This window comes from Aptenodytes patagonicus, chromosome 4 (genome assembly GCF_965638725.1).
Source record: "Aptenodytes patagonicus chromosome 4, bAptPat1.pri.cur, whole genome shotgun sequence".
Classification (NCBI taxonomy): Eukaryota; Metazoa; Chordata; class Aves; order Sphenisciformes; family Spheniscidae; genus Aptenodytes; species Aptenodytes patagonicus.
Window position 1 is genome coordinate 54,695,347 of NC_134952.1, and position 27,071 is coordinate 54,722,417.

At 40.7% G+C, this 27,071-nt stretch overlaps 1 protein-coding gene across 7 annotated transcripts in view; it reads left to right on the forward strand.

Annotated features, from left to right (window-relative positions):
* The window catches only part of PDLIM5 (PDZ and LIM domain 5), a 135,349-nt gene that overhangs the window by 31,073 nt on the left and 77,205 nt on the right, over nt 1-27,071 (forward strand). For all 7 annotated transcript variants that reach the window (XM_076336779.1, XM_076336773.1, XM_076336775.1 and 4 more), the window contains exon 3: nt 12,803-12,954. In XM_076336779.1, the coding sequence (XP_076192894.1) occupies nt 12,803-12,954 (152 nt within the window). The remainder of the gene's footprint in view (nt 1-12,802; nt 12,955-27,071) is intronic.

The following is a 27,071-nucleotide window of genomic DNA, read 5'->3' on the forward strand; positions in this document are numbered from 1 at the left end:
TACTGACCTTGCCAGCAGTCCCAGCTGCGGTAAGCCTCCAAGCGGGAAGAAGCGTGAAGGCAGAGTAACCCTGCCAGGACAGTTCTCCTACCCGGCTTTCCAAGATGTTTCTTGGATATTCTCTCTTCCTTTTTTTCTAGGTAGATGAAGAGATTGTCACTGCTTTCGAGAGGCTGTGTTAGTTGTGTAATTTTTGTTGGATTCGGACTGATGCGGAGAATCTCTTTTGAGGATAAGCTGTCAGCAGTGAACATCCCTGACAACTTATTCTGAATACCTTTTCAAATTGAAAATATCTTTCCCATCTTTCTTCTGCCAAAGGCTGCATAATCACTCACACTCCCAGCTTTCACCAGAGCCTTGCTCGTGAGTGGCCTACACAAACTTGAGGCGTACAAAATTCAGTAACATTCAGGATAGTACTGTGAGACACAAAGAATAAGTCACCATGGCTGTTGCCAAAATAGTGGCCGAAAAGGACATTATTATAATGGCCAGAAACTTTGCTTTTCATTTGGTAGAGTTGATGCAGCATTCAAGCAAAAGCAAGCTGAAAAAAACAATTTAAGTACTGACTTTTATTTACTTACTTATTTATAAAACTCTTCCACAGTGTTGTTTCCAGCAGTTCTAGAAGTAATACATTTACTTCTAGAAATTACTTGAAATCTAGCATGAGTCTTTCTACAGTCTTTTTTTTTTTTTTTTTTTTGTTGGTTACTTAGTGAAAAAACCTGAAGTGACATGCTTAAAAAGAAATGGTATGGATTTAGCAGGCATGAAGGTAGGCTATATCATCATGTTTATCAAAAGCCTCCTGCTTGTGTGGTGGTCAGGCTTTTATTCTTAAATAGCTTTGGAGGCATTCAAGAGGCTGTATGTAGATCTTAGAGGTTATGAGAAGAGTGTAAATCACATGGAGGCCAGTGACTCCTATGCAAGTGATCAATATTTTGTACTCTTATCAGCAATAATAAAAACAAACAAACCAACCCAACCTGAAGGCTTTCCATACTATCTGTCTTGGATCAAGTTGGAGAAATGAATGGATATTGGGTTTTGGTGTTGCATTGTTTAACCTGCAATTGTTTCCTAGCTTTGTCTGTAACCAGCAGTGCATATTGGATTTTTTTCTCAGAATGCTAGAGCAGTCTTTTTTTTAGTCCTAAAAATTAAGACTGTAAATGATTTAAATTTTTATTTCCTGAGATGTGATAATGAAGTAGAGTTTACAATGAGTATTTAGGGTGGATTTCTTTTTCTGCGTCTTAATTTTGAAATGTCCTGATATTAGTTTTGGTAGTATAGAGCTCAGAGATCATGACATACAAAAGGGGGGGGGGGGAGGGGAGGGGAAAAAAAAAGAGAAAATAAAAAAAAAGTCACCAGAGAGCTAATGTGACTACCAGGCTCTATTTTACAAGATTCCTCTGCAAGTCCAGGCTTTGAATGGCCGGACACTTTCCACTGCACAGTGATATGCTGAGGGCAAGCGATAGACTGTTGCAGGGAGTGAATTTGAAGGGTTGAGTTTTCTTTGTTGGTTTTTCAGAGCTATTTGATAACCAGCCTTGTTCATTGTTTAATTGTGTGTGTAACTTTTGGATCTCCAGATGTCCAAGTAAGAAAAACCATGTTGCAGCATTACTCAGACTTTAGGTTATTATGATTAGCAGTTGCAGTGCAACTCTCAGCAGTGAAACTCAGAAGACTGTTAAAATACAGCAGAAAGAAATTGTGTGAAGTTCATAGTGGCAACAAGTGCACTAGCATTTTCCTTTCTGGAGCTTTAGTAAGGAAGTTTCATGTGGGTTTATATCCAGTCTTAAATGTCTGCAATGCGTTTGGCAATCGAATGGTAAGGAGAATTTACTTAAAATGAACATCTTCATTTTGCAGTCAGAGTATTTGTCCTGAATAGCTTCCTATTTTCTCTGGACAAGTGCTTTTTGTCACGTGCTGCCTAAAAGAAATGCTGATAATTTTCATGTGGTCATCTCATACAGGTCCCCAGCAGAGAGGACAAATGCCTTTTTATTTATATAGATGTGTGTGTGCATAAAATAAATATTTATATGTAAATATTTACTTAAAGAACATATGTGTATAACACCATCTCTAGTAATATATCCAGTGTTTTAAATACATATATAAATAAATGCATATATAAACCCCCACACACCTGGAACTGTATAAATAAATCGTGTAAAAGTGATGTTTAAAGTCAAGTAAACTAAAACAGTGTGTGTGGGTGTGTATATATGTAATTTAGAAATGGAAAATTAAATCTGAAATTGTTATATATTCTCATGAGCTTTATTAGCTTGTGATAAAGATTTTTGTGTCTTAGCTATAAACAGCTGGTATGAATTTATTAAACAATGTGCAACTCCTTTAAAATGTGTTTCTTGTTTTCTGAGGGTTTTTTATTGGACTTTTTTCTGCAGTATTTTATACTTTGGGGTTTTAGCCAATAACTGTCTGGCTTAAAAGAAATGTCTGCTGTAATATTCCCTTGACATATAAAAGGCAAGATATCCACTAGGATTTACTAATGTCTCCTAGTTCTGTTTCATTTCTTTGTGCTAGAAGTTTGCCTTGGACTAATCCTGAGGAGTTCTCTCTCCATTGCATTAAATGAAGGCACGTACATATAGGACTGTGCTTTCATGGATCTGGAGTAGGTCTCAGCACACCAGCATATTAGCCATAATTGGTTTAATTGTTACTTTCCATGCACTTCAGAGCATGCTTATTTATCTGAGCTGAGTTGTCGTCTTTCACATGTTTAAGGTTGCCTTATTCTTCCACATTACCAAAGGAACATGCCATAAGCATTAGTGCCTTTATACTTAAGATGTGAAGCCTCTATTGATGGAGCACGGTTGAGTTGGAGGAGCTTCTGCACCTTGATGCATTTCTTCTGCACTCTTTCCTTGGGTGCTGAGCTGCATGCTCAAAGGAGAGCTGGCAGAAGTGTAGCTCTGAGTGTCCAGCCTTTTCAGCTGCCGGTTGTAATGCTAACAGAATTTGTTGTTTTTTTGTTTTTTTTTAAATATGTGACTCCTAAATGCGGCAAAACTTTCTGTGGGGCGTGGATGTGGGGGGCTCTCATTGCTGCACTTGTGTTTCACCTTGAAAGTGGACTTCTGCTACAGCTTTTGCAGAGTGCCAGTTTGGGATAGCATTCAGGTGAGCTGTGCTCCCTGGACAGATGATTTGTGCCAATAAGCAATACTTGCAGTGCCTGAACTTGCCTCCATTTTCCTCTTTACTTATGTGGTGCAGCTTATCATTATCTCAGTTCTTTGAAGCACAAGCGGGTTGTTTCCCAGGTGTTTATGCATGCCTGGTTTGTTTCTGGATAGGAGAAAGTGAAACAATGGCTAGTGCATCACAAGGGATTCAATTTGTAGTAGCATTTTCTTGCCACTGGCTGTTAGTTTTTGTCAGATGAGTTTTTGGTTCACGCTTCCCCACTTAACTCTCTCTCTGCTTTGCTTTCACGTGTGGGATTGCTTTGTTAGTTGCATTTCCTTCTTACTGCTGCCGTGTACGAGGCTGCTCTTGATCCTGTGAGAGGGACTCCAAGGCAAAAAAATCAATACCTTTAAATTACACAGGATAACATATTATTCTATTTGTATTCCTAAATTGGATGTTCTGGAAAGAATGGGGTGATTGCATCGCATTTGATGCAGGAAAGGCATGTCCCATTAAGAGGGACTATACCATAGACCATGCAAACCTTATGAAAACAAGATGACACATATTGGGCTACTAAGGTTATTAAGGAGATGGATGTTCAGTTAGTGGAATTAACTTTATTATCTGTAAATGAATAAAAATAATCTCGTTTGGGAAGGGAGGAAGTACACCATTATATGCACTGCAGACATCTGCATATGTATGGCCTTTACAGTATGGAAATGAATTTCTTCTTTGGAAGAAGCTGAGCTCAGTCCCTTTTGCCACTTCACACTTAAGCTCCATTAGAGAAAACTAACTCTTCTTTGTTTTGGGTCAGTTCAGGAGGCCCCAGCAATAAAACTTACTAAGTAACTTCCCAAACTGTTTATTCCAAAAGAGACAGGCACTTAAACTTCTGTTCTGATGCAAATTGCACGGCTCCTGCGGTGATGCCTCCTCAGCAGTCCCAAGTATTTGCATGCTTTGGTTGTGGAGTTAGTTTGTGTTGGCCATCCAAAAAAGCCCAACCCTATAACCTGAAGAGAGACTCTACAGACTTGCAGCTCCCAAAAGCTAAAGCAGCCGTACAAAGTTTACGTTGTGTTTCTAGCTACATTTTCATTCCATTTCCGCTTTCTGTCTCTCCGAGAAATTAAGTAGGCAGTAATTTTTACCCACTGGCATATAGTCTCCCAGGGCAAAATCTGGATTAGTTCTGTAAACTCTCCGAACAGAAGAATAATCTTCAGAGAGAGGACAGCCAGTTAAAATAAATAGGGCTCTCGGGCACGCCGGCAGCATGAGAACATGACTGAGCTCCTTGAGAGAAGGCTTAGTGAAAGCTACTAATTTAGGGTCTTAAATATCTGCAGACATTCTGACACTTGACTGTAAATCATTTTCCATCACTGAAGTATTTGGAAAGTATGTATTTTTTTGAATTGCCCACATTCTTCTTGTAAATATGATTTTAGCCACGATGTCTGAATTATTTTGCCTTAGTCCTTTTGACAACTTGTTTTTTGACATTGTGACGCTATTTCTTCTCCAAATCAGAACATTAGTTGTCTCCTGTTATTCAGGGGACCCACAGGTATTGCCCATCCCATCTTGGTGACAATCCTTTTATCTCTTTGTTCTCTTCAATGCTTCAAGTGGTGTGGAAAAGCAAGACCGCATGTTTAGTCTTGTTAGATGCCAATAGAGGTACACTTGCACAGAGTAGTTTCTTTATTCCTCATGCGAGGTGAGTGTGAATTTTGACTCATTTTAATAATCCTTTGAATTCCAATTTTAACTTGTATGTCACTACATGAAAAAAGTTTAAGCTACATGTAAAACACGTGAAATGTATCAGAATTTATTGCTGTGTGTTTAGTTAACTGCTTCCATTTCATATGGGCAAGTTCAAAAGCAGGGTTCATCCTTTCTAATTACTGCTACTGAATTTGCAGTGATGATGCTGCATTGGTGTTATGTCAAAAATTAAAGCCGAAGGCACCTTTTGTGAAGTTGTTCGCCTCTGCTTCCTTACGTCCTGCAGCGGCTGGGCTGTCATAAGGGAAGGGGGAGAGGTAGCAGAGGTGAAACCTGCTCATGGAAGTGTAGAGCTGCAAGGAAACCACGATCAGTCAAGCCATGACAAGCGGGAGATGGCACCAGCTAATAACCCTTCTGGCATCGGCATGTGGAAACTGTTCCTGCTTATTAACAACCTGTTCTGGGGCAAGCAAGGGAAGCTGAGGGCTGCTGCTTCTGCTTCGCTCCCCTGGCATTGAACTTGATCTGTTTAGCGTTAGTTGACTGAAAAATAAAAGAGCACTTATCCAGAAGGCCTATGCATTGTGCAGTTACCCTGTTTTGTAAACTTAATATATATTTTTGGATCCTTTTCTGCATCAACCCAATTGTGTGTAAGAGTAATTAACACTGTGGTGCCTCTTCTGTTTTTAGCAGCTAATGTCCTCTTGTGCTCCTCTGTAGGTGCATAGCTCCGTGTTTGGTGCACGCAGGGATGGATGTGTGTGTGTATGTAACAGTTTATTTAAAGTGCAAAAGCAAGTTAAATTTTTTTTCTTTGTGGAGGGCATTAGATAAATATTAAGGGCTGAAATACAGTAAGAGAAAAATCTTAAGAAGAAAAGAGAGAGGGTTGAAACCATGTGTCTTTTTCCTAAAACCTGTGAACCCACAGGCATGCTCAGCCATGTTTGTGAGGAGGGAAAACTCATGTGTTAGGTTTTGTTTGACATAATTTCTGAATGTGGGACTACAGGGATACCCAGCACAATCGCATTAAAATGTTTGTTGTTGTCGGGGATACTGCTGAGGATAAGTAGCAGAACTGAGAATGAAATGCAAGAGATGGTTTTGTGGGTTCTTCACTGGCAAAATGGCTGAATGCCTGTGGGCTCTCCCTATCCTTCTCCCATGAGCCGCGATGAGTCAAAGAGCTGGTTTGGGTCTGCTGCAGCCAAGCCGCTACTGCACCGCAGCGAGGGAGCTGCTGTGTGTGGAAGGAAAGGGATGAAGCAAAGCTGGAGGACCTGGGCAGACAGGCAGGGAGGCGCAGGTAGCCTTCTGGCCAGGGCTGGGTGGTGTCTGCTGTTGGGGTCCACAGCCTGACCGAGAAGTATGGTGGGTTGGTACTTTGCCTGTTACTTTTTTACCTTACATGTTATCGTTTATGATTATTGGTGTGCTGTGCACACCTTAGATTACAGCTTTATGGATCAGTCTGGAAGCACCTTTAAAGTTACGGAGAGAAAAAGGAGGGAAATGAAAACTTACAGGAGCACGCGGGAGTGTGGCCTTGTGGAATGAGGTGAGGGCAGGGTTTCCTGGCGGTGATAGGTAGCAAAATACTCTGTTAATCAAAAGGGGTTTTTTGACCTAAGCTAATTTTAATCCCTGCTTGGTTTGGGTAAAACCTTCAGCTTATTTGCAGGACTGCCTCATAACCCCTTTTATAGCTGGTTGTGTCAGCGGTTTCCACTGCAAACCCTGCATTAGGGTTCTTATAACTCAGCTGTATAAATTTGATCTGGACTTTAAAATTGGCATGTATGTTCTTGATTTGGAAGCAAGTATCGAGGCTGGCTGCCTAATCTGTTGGCTATGTGAAAAATATTGCTGTAGTAAAGGCTGTGAGGAATATGATACAGTTCTCAGTTTCCATTGAGTGCAGAGGAAGCTTATTTGCCACAAAGAGCAGGTGCTCCCATGGCTCTTTTTTTCATGCAGAAGTGGTAAGCTAGATCCCAAGTGTCCCAAACCTCTTGGGAGTCCAGAGTATAAGTTGGGTTTTTGCTTCCTTCCTGGCAGGGAAAGAGGCGAGGAAGGGCTTTGGTGAGCTGCCCCGTTAGGTAGGGCATGCTGGAGCACAGCAATATGCTGTTTGCGCTTGTGGTGTCCGGGTGTCAGTACCCGAGCACCCGAGTGCTGCTGCCGCCCCTGCGGGTTGCATTGTGCTGGGGCCACCCATCAGGCATCGGGTTGGATGCACACAATTTGTCTGAGGGAGCTGGTGCAGCTACAGAGCATAAGTGTTCCCCCCGCCCACGTTTTGGGGCAAAGTTGTGTTCTCCAAAAATACAGTAAGGGCTGCTTCTCCAAGCTTGCAGCGATTCACCAACAGGGTGCTTTCTAGCATACCTTGAGCGCTCTGAACGTTTGAGAGCATGCTGTTAAAATACTGGCTATTGGTGCAGGGTGGTACTTTGGTCAGGTGGAATGAGGCTAGGGATAAACAAGGTAGTAACAGGTAATGAGTGTAAATATTAGCAGAAAGTATATTATAGCAGGAAGATAAAGCCCCTGTGGTTTCAATGTCTGTGTGAAAAGGCAGAATGTTTTTTTTTGATGAAAGGGAGGTTGTCTGATTGTTTATTTTGTGATTCTGCAAAGTTCTGTAATATTCTTTCTCTATGGGTATTTGTTGTGTTTTGGTTTTTTAATTATTTAAAATACCTTAATATAGGGAAGGATGTAGATGGAAAGAGAAGCAAGAGTGGTAATGATACAAAGATCATTGTCTGGTTGACTTCTGCTTTGATTATGCATGTCTTTAAACTGAATTGCTGTAGCCGACCGCGTATCAGAAATGCTCGAGGGGTAAAAATCAAGTTGGAGGGATTTCAGATAGCCCAGGGAGATTTAATTTGGGAGCAATGCGTTACATTCTGAGAAAAAGTTGCAGATGACATTGAAGAATGTTTGTGTGATGGGGGGACCGTTGTTTACTGTCAGACGATGAAATAGTTTCCTTGGGAGAGTGGTTGTGATGCACTATCACACGAGCCGGTTGCAGCTAGGATTGATTCAAGGCAGGCGGCGTGGAAAAGATAAAAGGCAGCTTCCATCTCTAGTCGAATAGACCTTTGTCTTATGAGTAGCTGCAATTTAAGTATTTCATTTATTACTGCATAAAAGCTAAATAATGATGGTTCAAAGAAGAGATGCTTGTCAAGTTTACTACTTAGTCATGTGAGGAAAAATAGATGGTTATATGTTAATTAGAAATGAATTAAGCTACAAATTACATTGATTCAGAGATAGATGCACATGTGTGTGCACACATGCAATTTTCCTGGAAAGGATCTTTTAAAATATCTCATTAAAGCTGGAGAGTAAAAGTAAAAAAGCTATTTTTCTTGCTATTTTTTTAAATGTTGGTTACTGCAAAACAAAATAGTAGGCTGGCTAAATTTTAGCTCAAGAAAACAGTTGTAGTCCAGTGTGTTTTGGGCTGTTTGCTTCTAAAAACCTGAGGCATAGAACTATGTTGAGATTCCTTTCTATACTGTTGCTTTTGAAGTTGATCATGGATCAAGAACTGGTTTACTTCTGTTTTGTCTCTGTTTAGAACGTATTTTAGAACTATATTTGCAGTTTTGGAATTCTGATGTTTAAAACAACAAGAACAACAAATATTTTTTTTTTTTTTTTTTTGTCAAACAAAACCGAAATCTAGTATTAGATGGGTGATTTTATTTATGTTTATTAGAAAGTGTCCTGAGCATCTCTGGATGGCATAGGCTGGCTTTTGGCTTTCGGCCATGAAGCTGATTGCTGCTGAGGGGCTGACAAGAGGTTTGCTGGTGGGCGCTGCAGGAGTGATTGGCCTCGGCAGGTGCCTGATCATGAAATGTCTCTCCTGCTCACCTCCCCCTCTGTCTCCAAATGAGCTTCCCAGAGTATAGAGACATGGAACTAAGTAGGAGGAAACATTTCTGGTTTGGCAATTTCATAGGTTTAAATCTGCTTTGTAACATCAGAAAACTCCCTGTTTTGTTGTAGCTGTAATTCATGCTTGATGTTAAAAACTTGCCTCATACTGTAAATAGAGAACTAAAACAGATCCATCAAGGATTTCAAGAATGTTTGTGGTGCTTAGAAGTTAGTTTGATTCATAAGTAGCCTGTTTTATAATTTTAATGCCATGCTCTTCCATGCATATCTCTTGTTGCATCGATTCCATTTGTTTGCATGTGTACGTTTAATAAAGGTGTGTTTTAAGGATATGCATTTTTCCTACTAGGTTTTCAGCATTAGGAGTTTTTTGCTTTTGCCCATCAGTTTACTAGTCTTTTGGTATTTAAGCATAGGTAATACTGTGGTTCTGTGACTGATGCCAAATAATTTTACTAAGCTAAGGCTAAACTTGCAGTTTAAGAACAAAATCGCTCATGCAGGACAAAAAAAGCTGTACAAAAGTAATGATTTATAAATAACACTCCAAAATATCCTATATCTTGGTGCCTACATCTTTTTATATCTTCTGCATCTGTTGGATTGTTCAGAATCTGGGTGGAAAAAATGCAGTAAATTGAGTTAGTTTCCATTGTGCTAAGGAATATGGGGACCCTTTCTTTTAGTTTTGATTCTTGCATCAGTGGTAAAACTCTGCCCTGTAGTTTCAGTACCACTTCATTATAGGCACTTCACAAACCAAGGATGCTGGCCAGTACTCTCAGGAAAGACTTGTGCTCTGGCTGAGATTTCCTAGAAGTACCAACCTCACTTCTCTTGGTTACTCAGATCTCTTATCTGAACTCAGTAGGTGTTACTTGGAAGTCTTATCCAATGTATCTAGATAAGCAGATTACTGCTCTGGCATTGCTCTGCATGTGCAGCTCTTCAGACTCTTCTCCAGTAATTTGTTCGTTCAGGTGTGCCTGTGACAGCCTCACCTATAAGGCAGATTCAGTCCCCTGCCTGCACGGCAGGTCTTGTGGACATAGCCAGGGGCTTGTCACACTTCTCGGGACCTGTCTGCTTTTTTTCCCCATCTCCAGGGTGCACTTTCCAGCCATATTTTTCAGGCATTTTCAGCCTGGGGTTTTGATGAAATGGTTTTACAACTGTTTCCCATGTGCACTTGCAAAGAGTTTCTTCCCCAGTAAGCAACAGTTTAAGAGTGACCTCCTGAAAGTCAGGCAATTAGTTGTGGGTTGTTGTGAGTTGGCTACCGGAATCAAACAAGTGTTTGGTTTTTTTTTTATTAATTTGTTTTATTTTACACTTCTTTGAATGGTAAGCCCCCCCCGCCCCTCCATGAAAATATTATTCCTGAAGTCTGCTTTTGAAGTCTACTGCTGAATGTGTGTAAGTTGCTTTTTTACATCACGAATTATGATGCGTGAACATCATGCGCATTTGCGTACATTTGGAGAGAGCTAGATTTTATTCACTTCAGCAGTCCAATCACAAAGCACAGTGATCCATTTGACCTTTAGCTTTTAGCACCCTTTCGTTCCTTTACCTTTTCCAGACCTTGCTGACAAATGTCAGCATGCCATAACGTATCAGTTCAGGCATCTGTTTATGGCAGGTTCCACCCTTCCAAAGGTTTGAGGAGCTTCCCTATAAATAACTGTGTTGGTCATAGCTTTCTATATGCTTGTAGGGTTCCCTGATCTGTGTTTTATAGTAACAGGATCTCTTAGCTCACAATTTAGGTATGAACACCAAATTTTGGAGGAATTTTGGCTTTGTTGTTGAAGCCTTTTGTAAAAGGATGCACCATACAAGTTGTAATTCTGATGAATTTAGCAAGTCAAGAAGCTTTTCTGAAATCAGTGCATCTCCTTTTTCCTTTACCTTCTACTTTTCTTCATTGCATGGGACTTGCGCTGCTAACTTTCCTTTGTTAGCACCCTTCGGTTTCAACTCTGGGTAAAATTGCTCTGTTGACCTATGATGCTGAGGGACTGGCCGCTATTTTGAATCTGAGAGACGACAAGTCTTCCTACACCTCGGGCTTCCCCTTTCACCAGAATAATGTATTTGATAGCATAGGATTAACACCAAATGGAAGGATTTTTCTGGTTTTGTTTGAATTTTTCGCTATTGTTTTTAGTTGCTGAAGATTGCTACTGCAGATGTCTGTGGGACATAAATTGACGTTGAAAAATGCCAGCCATGATCCACTGAATGTGAAATTTCCTGCTTTCAGTCTGTCAAATTACACATTTTTGGAGTATTGCATTTGCGTTTGTCTTGCAGCATTAGGCAGTACTTTTTCCTCTGTTAAAGTATTTTGTCTTCAGATGCTGTCCGATATGCGTGTCACAGCTGTCATGTATTACAGTCTCTGAGATTTTTAGGAAAGCCTTAGCCATATCAGTTAGGCTGATGGGACACTTTCCACAGGTTTACAGACAAGTGACTGTTCATACACAAATGCAAAGACTGAGTCCCTAGTATTTCACTTATTTCTACTGCTTTGCCATAGACAGTTTTCAAGACCTAGCCTCACTTCTCCTGTTGGAGAAATGAATGATGTGGAGACTGGTGGCTGTACTTTGCGGTTGGTCATTGTCAAAAGGAACCACAAGGAACCAAAACTTCTTGGTCCTTACTGAATGAACTAAAACAGAGGCAGTTAAAAAACAAAAGAGATGAAAGCCTTCCTTCTGCCTCCCTTTGAGAAGACACCTACTAGAGCATGACCATGGCCCAAGGTGAACTCTTGGGAATAAAGATGAAGTAATTCTGCTGTTTGTAGCGCTTTCTTCAAGGAACAGACTCGTGCTTGCAGGCAAGGGAGAGTTGTGAGGTTTTGTATGCACAGCACAAACAGCTACTACTTCTCTGCTATAAGATAGGAAATACATCTGGAAACAAAGAGGGAATTTGCACTGTCCAGGACTGCTCTTTGCAGCTGGCTATAAAATGATGAGCAGGTTGAGGACCAGGGATATAAATCAGTGCATAGATCTGACCATGTGTTGCTTTATTTCTGTTTCTGTTCTTGGGAATGAAGCTAGTTGAAATTCAGTGGCATCAGATGAAAAGCTTAATTTATTGTTCAATCAAGGTCAATAATGTGAACTTTACAAAGGTTTCTATTGCAAGACTTATTTCATTCAAGTGGACCAAAGGCAGTTGAGCTGAACTTCAGCAGTGACCTTGATCAAAGAGGCAGACTGGTCAAGAGGCCTTTCTTATTCTGGTCTGAATATACTGCGGGTCACTGGGGGTTATAAACCTACTGAGAGAAAGGCAAAACAAAGTCCTGTAACGGGTCTGTCTGTGATGTTGAACTTTTGACTTTCTAGTTGTTGCAGCTGGGGAAAATCAGCTTCACTATTAATGGGGAAAATCAGCTTCACTATTAATTAAGTCTTCCATGCACGTGACCAGTCATTGACAAATACATAAACTTTGAAGAGATTGAGATGGAAAAACTAGAATGGAAAAAGCTGGTTTACAGCCTTCCTCTCTCCTCTTGTGAGAAAAATTTAATATCTGAAGAGAGAAGAGGCTGGAACTTGGCATCCAGGAAACTCTGTGTGCCTATCCCTGCTTGTGTCTCTTGGTGAATGTGCACAGCTTCCAGCCAGCAAAGTAGAAGTGGAGTTTGATTTTGAAAAATAGGCAATACTGTGCAATACTTTTCCTGTCATTCAAGTGAAATAAGAACAAGAACTTATAAATATTGCTTCATCAGAAAGAAAGATAGTGCAGCAACTTTCACAGGGACATACTCACAAAGGAGAAAATAAATATATATTTTTCTTTCTATGAATAAGATATTGTGGTCCTGTGTTCAGAGAATATAAACTTAAACCATCCAAATTTCTCATTTACCATTCTTGTGATATTTCAGCTTAATGACGGTGGCAAGGCAGCCCGAGCACACGTGGGGATAGGTGATGTGGTTCTCACCATTGACGGGATAAGCACGGATGGGATGACTCATCTAGAAGCACAAAACAAGATCAAGGCGTGTACAGGCAATTTGAACATGACTCTGCAAAGGTAAGATACCTTTTTCTTTTTTTTTTTTTTTTTTAAGAGAATTAATCATCATCGTAACAGTTGTTTGGCAGATAAAAATGTGTGAGTGGTTTGGCAAAGTGCATGGAGTTAAGTGGCCGCAATTGAAAGATATGCTGCTGTAGCCTGAAATGTGTCTTCATTTATAGCATTTTAGAAAACTTGTTAGATGTTAATTATGTGAGTCAACAAAGACCTTCTCCAACCTTCTGTCACCTGCTCTACACTGAATGAAGTCTAGTTCCTCTTCCTTTTGAGATTCAGTTTTATTAACACTTGTTTAATTAAAAACAGGTCTTATCCAGGCTCTTTTTCCCTCCCCCTCCCCTGACTGACTAGGGGCACTTCTTTTTTGGGTCAAGTCCTACATCGTCATTTTTAGTAGCAAACAGAATGATGGATTTAAACAGTTAACCCCTGAGGTATATGGATGAAAATACTGCAGCTCAGAGTCACGGAGAAATGTTTCCCAAAGCGATACTACCATTTCACAAAGTAGCTGCCTCCCTTTGCTAGTTGCAGCATCTACGGTAGAAGTTACAGCTTGATCCAGTCTCCCCATTCCTGAAACATACAGTTTATTGAATCTCAGCATACCGCTGTCAGCCTGGGACTATGTTTTGGGAGGGGTTGGAAGAAGGGAGCAGAATGCTCACATGCGGGTTATTGGAACTGAAGCAGGAAGAACAGCAGCACAAACAAGAAATTCCTTCGAGCTCTCAAAAGTCTCCCAGGGCTAAATATTGGCTTTTAATAGAAGACTGCTATTTTTATTTAATATGATGTGAGTGAGCATCTTGGAGGAGGATTGGCCTCTGAAGCCATCACATAATGAGAACCATCTTTTCTTGTTATCAAAGAAAACAACAGCAGTTGCACCCCGTGATTGCTGTTTGTGTCTACCTTCAGCAGTGCAAAGGTCCTTGATGAGTGTTGGTGGAGGCCCATAACAGTATCTCCTTACCAGTTATTACCTTTTCTGGCAAATGATCCTGCCCTTAACGAAAGGACCACCTCTCTGAGAGTTCATTTGTGTAAGAATAAAAGAGATGACATGGTTGTAGGTCTGACAAACGTCCATCTCTCCAGTGTGGTGGTGCTTGTTCCCAGCCCTAAGTGACATGTGGTTGAACGGTTGTGTGGGTGCTTTCTTTTCCAAGAGGCTACAGTTCAGCCCTGCTTGTTTCTTGTTTTTTCCTGTTGTCCTTCTGTACTTTGGTCCTTAGCTACCCTTAATAAGGGATTCCCTTTGCTCAGCCTCTGAGGAAAGGAGTATCTTGTGGCGTGGTTCATGCCTAGGGCATCTTCTCGAGTGAAACTTGTAAAGTTGGCATTAAAAGTTTCTTGATGAAACAGGTATTATACCAGCTCATCAGAAGAATCATGCATTGTATCTAGTATGTCACTTGCTTTTCTGTCTCCCAACAAGGTAGGCAGGTCGTTTAGAAATGCACTTTCCAGGAGCCCACTGAGTCACTCCAGCAGGCAGCTGGGAGTGTGGGGATTTGGCCCACTTTCTCCTGTCACCATAAATTGATGGGCAGGGTTAATATCAGATATAGGAAAGGAATAGCAGGTGTGTCTTGGTTAGGCAATCACTTGTCTGAGGCTGCTTCTGGTTGGGTGCAGGGATGAGTGGTTTGAAAATCGGAATTAATCATGAGTTAGCCCGGTCCCCTTCTGTTCTCACCCTTCCTACTCAGCGTAGCATCTGACTCACCAGCGTCAGCTACCTGACAGCTGAAGGCTAAGTCAGGATCAGACTAGCAGAGATCAAAGGAATAGCCTCGGTCCCAGCATCTGGGGGTGGGACAGATGTCCTGTCTTGCAGCTCTGCTGGTCTGCAGTCCCATAGTCTCAGCTGTTTCTAATTCTGCGCAGATCCCATGAAACCAAAGCCGTAGACAGTGCTCTCCTGGCTCCTCTGCCTGTGAAAACTTCCTTGCTCCAATTGCTGTTTAGCAGAAGATTTGTTTCAGTTGTTTATTTGTTCTTTTTATCCTGGAAGAAAGTGATTCTTGGAGTCAGACTGGCTCACGCTAACTGCAGATGCTGGCTGCCCATGGGAAGGACGGCTTGAGACTATAAACAGGGTGGCAAGATAAGCCATTTTACTATTGAGGGATCTCCATAATTATATACTTCTGATCTTGCCTCTTCTCCCAAAACCAAACTAAACTAAATTAAATATTTTGAGCTGTTATTGTTCATGTGCAAAGTTAGAGATGCTATCAATGTGAAACTATGTTGGCCTTCAAAATATGAGTTGTTGCCATAGATAGGAAAATCTAAGACTTATCTAATTTTTTTTTTACTGCTTTTAATTATCTTCAGGGTTTTTTACACTTCCCTGAGCTTTTATTTACTTCCACACAGACTACTAATAGCTTGACCTACAATGCAAGAATGTTGAGGTTAGTCTTGAAAGCGTATATAAATTCTTTGATACTGCCCTAGTTTGCTGCTGCTTTAAAGGAACATAATGATCAGTTGGTTAGCGGTGTTACTTTGAGGTCCAAGAAAATTGGAAGAGTGTTACGGCTTTTGCACTGTAACCGTGTTCATGTGCTGTTTTATGAAGGATGTCAAAGAACTCAGTTTGATCAAATTAGTCGTAGGAACCAGAATATATTTTGTAAGTCCAGTTTGGTACGTTTTTGGTGGTAGCACCAAGTGACCTTTATTCATGATAAATTGTAAGAAGTACTGTGCATTCATCTGCGGATGCCTGCTTTACTCTTGATCAGTTATAATTTGACACAGATTCATGTGGAATATATGGAAATTAATATAGCGGCGCAGACTTAAGTGTAATGTGAAAATAATGGCAATATGGCAATATGGGGAAAAATGGCTGGGTATGCCACCAGCCTCACGGCACGTAAGAGACAGGGCTGGTTGTGCTGTTTGCTAGGGAGAGACTAACCAAAATAATCAGTAGTTATTTGAAAAAGAAACAGGGTTTTGCTCTGGCTTTTTAGTTTTTTGGGTTTTTTTTGTGAGGATCAAAATGATAGTTGGTAAAAAAGCAGTGGTACACCCTAGGGATTAGTAGGCCAGTGAACCCAATGGGTCCCATCTGAGATTGATGGGCTCCAGCATCCCAGTTTGCACAGTGGCCGAGGCATGGCGACAGCCTGCCTTTTAAAAGCTACGAAGGAAACTTCGTGAGTCTACGTGGCAAAGGCGAGAGAGGAAATTCTTTGTGATTAGCTTCCTTATTACAAATATTTTAACTTGTTATGCTTTTGTACTGCTGGTCAGGTTTTCACTTGACTTCTATTCTTTATGTGCAAAGTGGAAAAAATAAAATGAAGAGAAACAAAATAGAGGGCAAGAAGTAGCTTGTCTGGGAGGTTGGAAGGGATATTTAAAGCAATGCCTTCAAAAGCTTTACTTACAGGTTTAAAGCAGTATATTTATGGAGGCAGATGTGCACATACCTTTTGTGGAAAACCAATTTAGATGTTTTGTAACTTGTAAATGAATGTCGGAAAATATTTGAAGGGCGAATAAAAGGTCCCTTTTTTCCTGTGTAAGGCAATATCACATGTTGGGTTTTTAAATATGGAATTGTTCTCTGTCCTTGGAAGGAACTGAAATTACAGCTGTCACAATTGCAAGTCCACTTTACTTAAATAGAAATAAATAAAATTGTGCTTGCCAGCCATGTACAGTAGTAGGTGGCTAACATTTGCATGTGTTGTCAAGTATTTTCAGTTATATGTCTTTAAAATTAATTAGTTCTGTAAACAAGTCTCGCTGTTTATTATGAAGGTTATAATTTTTAAATTGTGAAATAAAAATATAATTTTGGTGTATTTGCTCATTTTTAATATTAGATATAGCTTAAAATTCTGGGGGGATTTTTTTCTTTTTTCTTTTTGTAACATGCAGTTTTAGGTTACTGATAGTTTGTGGGTTTTTTAATACAATAAATGCATTTCATAGGGAATTTTTCTTTGTATGAGTCCCTCCCACCCTGAGATCTTGGTCTTTTGCACCCCAATATTTTATTCTCAGTTAAAGCCCTTTCCTAGTTCCCATGAGGACAGATGGAAACCAGATGCTTGCTTTTTGGATATATTTTCAAGTTCAGTAACTTAGCATGCACTTTCATAAATAAATCTGTAAGTTGCTGAACAGCTAAGAGCCACCACCAATTTTAAATATTGTTTTTGGGGACTGTTTCTCCAGACTCCTGCCTTAATGATTCTTTGGAAATGAGAAAGATAAAGAATTGTGTATTTCTACTGTTACATGAGATCATGATACCCATGAAACTTCTGGAAAAAGTATCAGTGAACAATACAAGGATTAAAAAAACCCCAAAAAACAGAAAAGCCTGGAAAGTTGTTTTTGCTTTTATAATATAGAACTTATTTAGCTCTCTATTTCATAAAACAGATCTGCACAGCTATAGTGTGCATTGTAAAGGAATTTCTTTCACCTCTCCCTGTGAATTCAGTCATTTAGGACAAAAGGCATTGGGATGGCTTGGCTTGGGAAGTGAAAGGAGGATTTTCAAGGTTGTTTACCTCTCTCTTGCTATATTGCGGTGCTTCAGAAATCTTTTTGGGTGCTGTAGGTTGGCAATGAGCAGTTACTACAGTTCTGCTTCCAGCTCTTCAATGGATGGCTTTATGGATTTTTGCAAATGCACGTGGGTGTTACAAAGCAATAGATGAATTTCAGTGATGGCTATGTTTGTTTGTTTGTTTTTCCCTAAACCTTTTAAAATCACAGGTGAGGCTAGGGCCTGTTGGGTAATTTTGATGTCCATGTTAACAGGACTCAGAGCCAAAATTCAGATGAGCCTTAAGGCTGGGTTCTGCAGTTGGTAAACTCAAGTGTTAAAAACTGATGCTTACTTTATCTTCCTGCCTGAGTATGAATCTTTATCATACCATTCTCCCTCATCTTTTCAGGTTTTCGTTCAGGAAACATGAAGTCTAGACTTCTAGCTTAAGAGCAGCTGAAATTCTCATGATTTGAGGTGGGGTAATAGGGAAAAAATGTTATGGATCATTTGATTTCTATTTTCTAAAGTTATTTTTCAAGTTGTCCATTTCAGAAAGGGTTCTCTGCAGTAAGACTAGCTCAGTATGCTTTTTACTTAGTATTTTTACTGTTCTCAGTCTTGCTTTTATTAGAAAACAATATAATGATATTAACACATTGCATTGAGAGCCCTGCTCTGCTTTGGAAATGCACAGGAGGAAGAGCGTTTTGCTGTATAAGGAATGTGTGTTCTGACAATCTATATGGACAAAATGGATGATCTTGTTCTTATTTTGAAGACAGGGAAGTGAGGTGCCTTGATGTAGACCAGGTTTTAAGAAACTGGAGTCCTTTGCTCCTCAGGTGTTGAAATATTCACCTAGTGTAGGTTAGCTGTAAACTATTTAATTTCACAAAGATAAAAAACAGCAGTGTGGGGAATGGCACCATGGATCCCAAGAGCCAGCCTTAGTCACTGTTACAGGGGGTTCTGAAGTTTTAAAGTTTGAAAGTTTGAATTGTCTCCATAGAAAGGTGAGAAAATAGTATAACTGCTAAATAAAATGGCAGGAGAGGCTATTCTAAGAAAAATAAGAGGAGGAGCAAGCAAAAGAATACAAGTATAGAAAGGATTTCAAACTATTAACAATACAGGCTTCACTTAGATGATGGTTAAAACTCATGCTTTCAGGTTTATGAGCTATGGGTTCCTTGGGGTGGATATTTTGTTTCCATAAACCATATAAGGATGAGCTTTAAGAAAGCTATGATAAGAATGCATTCGGAAGTCTTATTTTTGTCCAACTTTGGTTTACTAGTCATCATCATTTCCCTTACATAGGCATTTTGACTTTAGTTTTGTTCTTCAGTGATTTGCTTTTTTAGCATATAGAAGAAGGTTGGTTGTCCTGTGCCAGTTGAACATACACAATAAATCGGTTGAAGACATCCCAAATTCTGAGTATTTTTTTTTTTTAAACCTGAAAGCAATTTTTTTCTGGAATTCTTTTTCCTTTAATATTAATTCTTGCATAACTCTTCTTTCAAGGATGTCAAAACTGAGTGTTTGTTGATTAAGGAAGTAAACAACATTATCCCTTTTCAACTGAGAGAGTTCAGACAGAAAAATTACAAAACTCAGTAGAGGTCATATGGCTAGGAATATATGAACAAACTGTATTTTTATAGTTTAGCTGCTAGTCAAAACCTTAGGCAACTTATTCCTCAATCCTAGATTGTTACCCTCAATGATTAATATTAGTTTTCAATAATTATGCCTGAAAATAAACTGGCTGAAAAATAATGCCTCCCAAACAGAGGTTCACTTCTCTTATTTCTCTATGTCACTAAGCTTTGGGATGGTGGTTATTCCAGGTAGCTCACTCAGTGGAGCCCCATGTAGCCCTGCAAGACTTTAAACGTTCCTGTTGAACGTTGTTATTAACCACAGACTTTTCTGAAAGTTTCAGTAGAAAATGCGTAACCTATTTCTGATCTGTTGCTGAACTTAAACAGTCATGGCCTCCTCTCCTCCAAATGCCAGTGTTCTAGCAACTTGAGGCCTTATTCTCTGGTGAACTTTTTTGAGGAAAAAAAAGAATTGGCTGTCAAAGTTTTTCAGTAGTTCGTAAGCTCAAAGCAGTAGAGTCTTGGGGAATGAATCTAACCAGCTTAACGATGCAGGTACGGATCTGCCTTGCTCCGCGTATTAAAATTCCTGAGTCTCTTTTGTTTTATTGTATTATTTTTATGTAATTGCGTGGAAAAGTGTTTCCAAGGAAGCATTCAGGTTACAAAGCCAGGTATGCAGAAATAGGAAAATGTGGTAATAGAAGAGTCTCCATTAAAAACAGAAATGTGTTACTTATGGCTCCAGAAGAGAGCCTGCATGACCAGGAAAGAAAAGCAATAAGGCAAAGCAAAGTAAAACGGCCCTCAGAGTTTATTGGTTAAAAGTATCTGGTGATTTGTTCTGTAGTCCCTCTCATAATCTCCGAATTCTCTATTTCAGCAGCACTCAACTCGCATGTTTTCAGAAATGTGAACATTTTTGTTGAGGGGGTGGAAGGGGAGGAGAGCTGTGCCAGTGGGGCTATAATGGGGGGGGTCAGCCTGGAAGGCAGGTGGACATGAATATTTGTATAGGCTGCTGGCACTGGTCTTGGGAGCTATTTCATTATGGAAGTGTAAAGGACCGCATATGCATCTGGTGTGGGGCTGCCCAGCCTGCCAGGCCCTCGTCCTGCCCGCTTTGGGGTTTGCTTTGTGGCTCCGGGCTGCTGAACAGGGCTGAGGAGAAATGCTGTGCAGAGCTGGGGCTTGCCCGGCCCACTGCGCTCGGCAGCGGCCGACAGAGATGTTCGATACATGGCTTGTTGAGGAGGAGGTGATCCAAGGTTGCGTGCCTCACGGCATGAAAATCGCCAAATGCTTTTGTCAGCCTGACCTTTGGGTCTGGAAGTAACCTGACCTGCAGGACCAATGCTGCTGTGTGATGTACAGTGAGCGGGTGCTGCTGAGAAAGCCGCTTTTAATCTGCAAATTAGCAGAATGTGTTTCCGAGGCGGCATTTCTTTGAAGTAAATCCCGTGAACTCTGTGCAGGCTCTTCAAATTTTTGTGATCTTTGTAAAAGCCAACTTCAGGACTTGGAGGTGAGGCGTTGCTGGTCTAGAGCCTGGTGGTTTTCACCCTCTCTTGGCTCTGCTGGTGGTGTCTTATTGAAGACTTCCTTCTCTCCTTAGAGCGTGGGCTGGTGCCTTCCCAGACATCTGAGACTGGCTGCTGGTGTGTGCCTAATGTGTAGGGTGACAGTGGACCTGAGGCCTTCCAGGCTTATACCCTTGCATCTTAACAGGAGCTTTTCTAAAGCTGAAAGGGTTTTGTGTGTGGCTTTTTATGCTGTATATTGCAATGCAAGCAACTGAGTCACCTTCGGTCCTCTTGTTTTATCTGGTTTTATTGGTTTGCATGGCAAGGTTTTGGTAGCGGGGGCTACAGGGGTGGCTTCTGTGAGAAGCTGCTTAGAAGCTTTCCCTATGTCCAACAGAGCCAATGCCAGCCAGCTCCAAGATGGACCCGCTGCTGGCCAAGGCCGAGCTGATCAGTGATGGTGGTAGCACCTCTGCAATAACGTATTTAAAAAGGGGGGGGGAGGGAAACCCTGCGCAATTGCAGCTAGAGACACGAGAGAGAATATGTGAGAGAAACAACTCTGCAGACACCAAAGTCAGTGAAGAAGGAGGGGGAGGAGGTGTTCCAGGTGCCAGAGCAGAGATTCCCCTGCAGCCTGTGGTGAAGACCATGGTGAGGCAGGCTGCACCCCTGCAGCCCATGGAGGTCCATGGTGGAGCAGATATCCACCTGCAGCCCATGGAGGACCCCACACCAGAGCAGGTGGATGCCTGAAGGAGGCTGTGACCCCATGGGAAGCCTGTGCTGGAGCAGGCTCCTGGCAGGACCTGTGACCCATGGAGAGAGGAGCCCATGCTGGAGCAGGTTTGCTGGCAGGACTTGTGACCTTGTGGGGGACCCATGCTGGAGCAGTCTGTCCCTGAAGGACTGCACCCCGTGGAAGGGACCCATGCTGGAGCAGTTTGTGAAGAACTGCAGCCCGTGGGAAGGACTCATGTTGGAGAATTTTGTGGAGGACTGTCTCCTGTGGGAGGGACCCCATGCTGGAGCAGGGAAGAGTGTGAGGAGTCCTCCCCCTGAGGAGGAAGGAGCGGCAGAGACAATGTGTGATGAACTGACCGCAACCTCCATTCCCTGTCCCCTTGTGCCACTGGCAGCGGGGGGAGGAGGCAGAGAATTTGGGGGTAAAGTTAAGCCCAGGAAGAAGGGAGGGGTGGGGGGAAGGTATTTTAAGATTTCATTTTTTATTTTCTCATTATCCTACTCTGATTTGATTGGTAATAAATTAAACTAGTTTCGCCAAGTCGAGTCTGTTTTGCCTGTGACAGTCATTGCTGAGTGATCTCCCTGTCCTTATCTTGACCCATGAGCTTTTTGTTATATTTTCTCTCCCCTGTCCAGCTAAGGAGGGGAGTGATAGAGTGGCTTTGGTGGGCACCTGGCATCCAGCCGGGGTCAACCCACTACACTGGTTTTGAAATTAAGCAGCGCTGGGTAAAAAGTTGTCCAAAGAATTCAAAGCTAGTGAAGATGCTGGTTTCTTCTTTGCATACAAAGATGTCTTGGTGCATAAGTATTTGCATTATTTTTTTTTTTTTTTTATTGGAGGTAAGGTAGAAAACTTTTGCTCCTAATTTAGCAGCTGAACAGGTTTTGCTGGCTAAGCATGCCTTTGGAAAGCCTGCCCACAAACTAAATAAATGGAAGGGTACAGCTCTTGCTTCCAGCTGGAATTCAAAATCTTTTGTTGTGCACAGCACTTTGGTGCGCATCAGCTAGCAATTAGATGAACCACAAAACATGCTGCAGCTAAGTGAACCTGACAAACTAAAGACTTGCCTGGAAGTTCAAAGGAGAATTGCTGGGATGAAAATGGAAGGTTGCGGGGTAAAAATGAAGTTCAGTGACTTTTGCAGGATCATACCTACCCATCTGCCAGGAAAATGGGTGGGAGTGAGGACTAGTTAAGCAATAGCAGCCTTCCCGGGGATCATTACAGCTGCAAAGATCAAGATTTGTAAAGGCGGTTCAGTTTCTTGAGGTTGATACAGTATGTAGTATAGGAACATAAACACGATAGTAAATATAGATAATGGACAATGCCAGGTATCATGGGTAGATCGTGATTTATTGTCAAAATGTTTACTTCAACTGTAAGTTTACAGACATTTTTTTACTTTAATTTGGGTTTGTTTTTTTTTTCTTCCCCCTACCATATCATTGATATACAAACACAGAAGGGGGGGGTGGGGTGGGGGGGGGTGGGGGGGACCAAAGAAAGTGAAGCAAAGGAGCAGCCCTGGAATTAAACATTTATTTCAGTGAGGATTGAAGAGGAAACACACAATGTGTCTGGGGGTGTTTTTTTGTGTGTGTGTTTGCCCCCAGAGAAATGCAAAATGTGACCTTTGAGTTGCAGCAATTGAAGCAAATTTACCATTATGCTTTTGGGGTTTTGTCTACATCCTGTATCGTGGTGGACTGAACCAGAGGGCAGTCAGATTAGGAGGATATTTCAAAACTCCACCTTCATTTGTGTGAAAACAAGGAGGTCATTATGAAGTAATTGCCTCTCACAAGCTGGGAGCCTGTAAGTTCAATTTGGGATAAATTTTCAGGATTCCTGCCCTCATAGTCCAAGTCCTCAGTGGAATAAGGGTTGGTCAATTGGGAGGCTGCTTGGGAGGATAGCTCAGATGTTATAATCAGCAGAGCCTTATAAGCAGCTGGGTGGGAAATGAGTGGGGCATCACTATGTGAAGGGTAGCGAGTGCCTGAGGGAGAAGGTTTGCAAGTCTTGTGTAATCTGAGAGTCCCTCACTGAAAACGGAGGGAGAAAGTGTTGGATCCCAGAAGTTCCCACCTGTTTGCAATGGATCAAGTGGAAGCTAAAGGGTGTTAACCGGTTGTCCCGCTTTATTTCCTTAACCGGTGAGAAATGTCTGTGCCTTTGCTTTGTACAAGTTGTTGCATAGCACAGACGTCTGACAAATATGGCAAAATCTAATGCTGCTTTGTCTCTTTTTTTTTTTTTTTTTTAAAATTGCTTGTTTTCAGACAGGGAAGTAAAGATTTTTTTTTAAAGTGATTTAAGTGATTTTGCTGACCCTATAGATGTTTGCTGTAAGGTCTGAAACCACGCATATTTTTCAGATATGTAGGGACTAGCCAAAGAGTAAATGTTTATCACCTGTTGTTATTATATGGACTGTATTCTTTAATTCCTACGTTTAAGATAGATACAATATATCCGTTATAGATACTATAATCCGTTATAGTTCCACTGTAGGGATTAAACTACTCTGATGTACTCTGATATGAGATGTTTTTAAAACAAAGATTCAATTGCTGAAACAAAAAATATACAGTGAAAAAGATTATATGAGTCTTAAAAGTGGTTTTACACAAGCAGATCATTCGAAAGGTAATAGTTTGGGCTTGATGATTAGATGTACAGTAGTTTAGAAGCCTGTTTTCACTCTATTTTAAAACTAAACTAAAACTAACCTGTATTCTAGCTGAGATCTGATATGATTGATTTCTGTCTGTGAAGACAGGAACAAACAGTGATGATTTATTCAGATACATTTTACCTGAAACGGTGTACCTCAGTAAGAAATATCTGGACATTAGAGCATTGTTCTTGATCTCTGCATGTGCTGGATGGTCAGTATCCCTCAGTACGCAAGGTGAGGACTACTTTGCAGTGCTCTGCTTAGTGGGTAAAAGACAAATTAATGACAAATTAATGCTTGTGATTTAAAATAACTTTCTGCAATACCAATAACGTTCTCCTGTCTTTCAGAATTCAAAAAAGCTGAGTTGAGGGAATATCTTTATGGGCAGTAGGGAATCACCTAATGCATTCCACGTGGTTCAGTTTGTATGTTCTTACTGTAAGCAAGAACTAACCTTTGCAAGCTGAAATTTAACACAGAAAATATGTCTAGGTTGATTGTGGTGGTAACTAGTGTTACTAGGAGTCTGACCACTCCCTAACAGAAATCTGCAGGTTGCAAACTCCTCAAGTTAGTTTTGCTTGTCTTTTTTAAGTTGATGTACATTCCCGGTGTTGAAAAGCCTTTTCATTGCTAGTGAAGGGTGGAAGCAGAGCATGCGATACATGCTCAAACATCCCCGCTTTGGAGAGGTGCAACTCTTCCTAAGCGATCTTTAACAGCATAGATGCTTCTAAGTTGCAGATCGAATTTATTTCCAAAACATGAAATATATGTATTTTAGGAATGCAGGAACAAAACTAAGCTAACCTTCATTATGGAAATCTAAAAAAATCTCTTGAAAACCACAGGAGTTAATTTTGCTGACTATTGATATCTGTGATGTGCAATAAAGCTCCTATTTAATGGGCAGAAGTGCCAATGTCCTACATGAGGGGAAAGCATTTACTCTCAGCTGACAGTGCAGTACCAGATCAGCCTTTCTGTAGTCATTCTATCCCAGGTGCTTTGGGCTACACCACCATTTTCAAGACCTGTAGTGGCCACAGAAGTTTGCTTTCTGCGATTTTTATTTTTCCTTATCTCTTCTCCTCACGTAGATGATGCTGAAAGGTGTGTTGTTCTGGGTTTTTTTTGGGGGGGGGGAGGAAGGGGAGTTGGGTTTTGGGTTTTGTTTTGGTTTTTTGTTGTTTTGTTTTTTTTTTTTTTTAAGGAAAAAGGCAGAAATTGAGCTATTGAATACTTCAGATTTTCATGGCTGATAGGCAAGCAATGTTGTTTGTTCTTAGTGTCATTTCCTGATTAAGTCCTGCTTTTTAGTTATTCTGAGGAAAAGGTTCATAGCTGTGCTTCAGGAAGCTCTTTTGGTAACTGTTTTCCTCCCGTTTATAAATAATCCTCAGAGGGGAGTGTAGGATTTTTTTTTTCTTTAATGAGTTACAGCAAGCCATCAGAAAAGTGATATTCTTAGGATTGTGTTATATTTTGTTTCATTTGAAGTGATCTTCATGGAGTATTATTCTCCAGGAGGCCTTTGATGCAATTCTGGCTTTCATTTCCTTATTTTCTAATGGACTTCTGTGGTATTCACGGTGACAGTCACAGATACTCCATAAGCACTGCAGCATAATGTAGCAAAAATGCTTTTTTTTGTTTCTCTAGTAATATTACCTACTGTGTGCGGCAGGTAATTACAGCTTTTTTTAAGATGCTGTATTACTTGCAAAATGTTTTCCATTAGTGATCTTGCTATTTCAGGTGTTATTTTATTTGTCAGAGCTGATTTAGTGGTTAAGTGTAGGTTTTAGATTCGTGATTTCTAGTTCCATTTCTGGATTTGCAGCAGACTTGGTTTGGCTTTAGTGTTTTATTTCCTAAAACTAGAAGATTCCTCTTTTTCTTGTGCAGATAACCTTTATCTACCGTTCACACAGTCAAATTTGATCTTAGTTGATAGCTGTTGAGGCTCTGAGGACTTCAATAGAAGATACTAAGAAAAATAAAGTATCATGATGATCGTTAAATCAGGGATGACTGTTACCAGTCATTTTTGTTTAGTTCCTTGTGAACTAAAGTGTCTGTGTTCTCCCTCCAAATATTTTCTTGTTGTTAAGAACCCGTAGGCAAATATTGATTTTTGTACTTATTTTTACATTTTGGTGATGATGTAAATCTGCTTTGAACTGTTAAATAATATTTAGGTTTTGGAATGCACACAGGTTTCACTTCCTGAAGAGAACTGGCCTACAACAAAATAAAATGAGAAGAAAGGTGCACTCTTGGATGCTCTAGTGCAAAACACTGTAGAGTTTCATTGCCCTGTAAAATAGACCTGAGAGTTTCATCTTTTAATGCTGCTGTTAGTTCAATATTAGAAGTAAAATCCAGCTTTGCTGGGTGGTTGAATAACACAGAGCTGTGTATATATTGATTTTTACATCCCCACCACCGCCTCACATTTTCCGATGGGACATGTTTTGGCCTGATACTGAATAGGATCTGTTTCAGTGGACGTGTTCTGGTCTGAACACTAAGCCTGAAAAATAATAAGAGAATTGAAAAACTGTAGGGATGGCTTTATCTTAGAGGAGTGTATTGGATCAGTGAACCTGTTAGTCCGGTATCCAGACCCGTTGTGGCTGGTATCTGATGATTCAGCAGAGGAGGGGGGGTGAGAAGTAAACCATGCCTTTGTAACCCCTGCGTGGTGAAAACCTGGGTGCTTACACAAGAGATGTGGGTTTGATTATCATAAACACTTGTAACTAATAATTAAATTGGGGTCTTATGGGTGTTGTTTCATATATCTATCAACACGACTCTTGTCCCAGACAGGCTGACAACATCAAGGTGTTTGTGCTGTGTGCAGATGGAAAGTATTTTCTCACATGGACTTTTTTAATTGCACTTTCCTCCAGCTTTGTGCACATTGTATCCCCACTTTCACCTAATGCATGGTGAAACTGTCAATTTTCTATACACATTTCTATGCACCTTTTCCACTTTT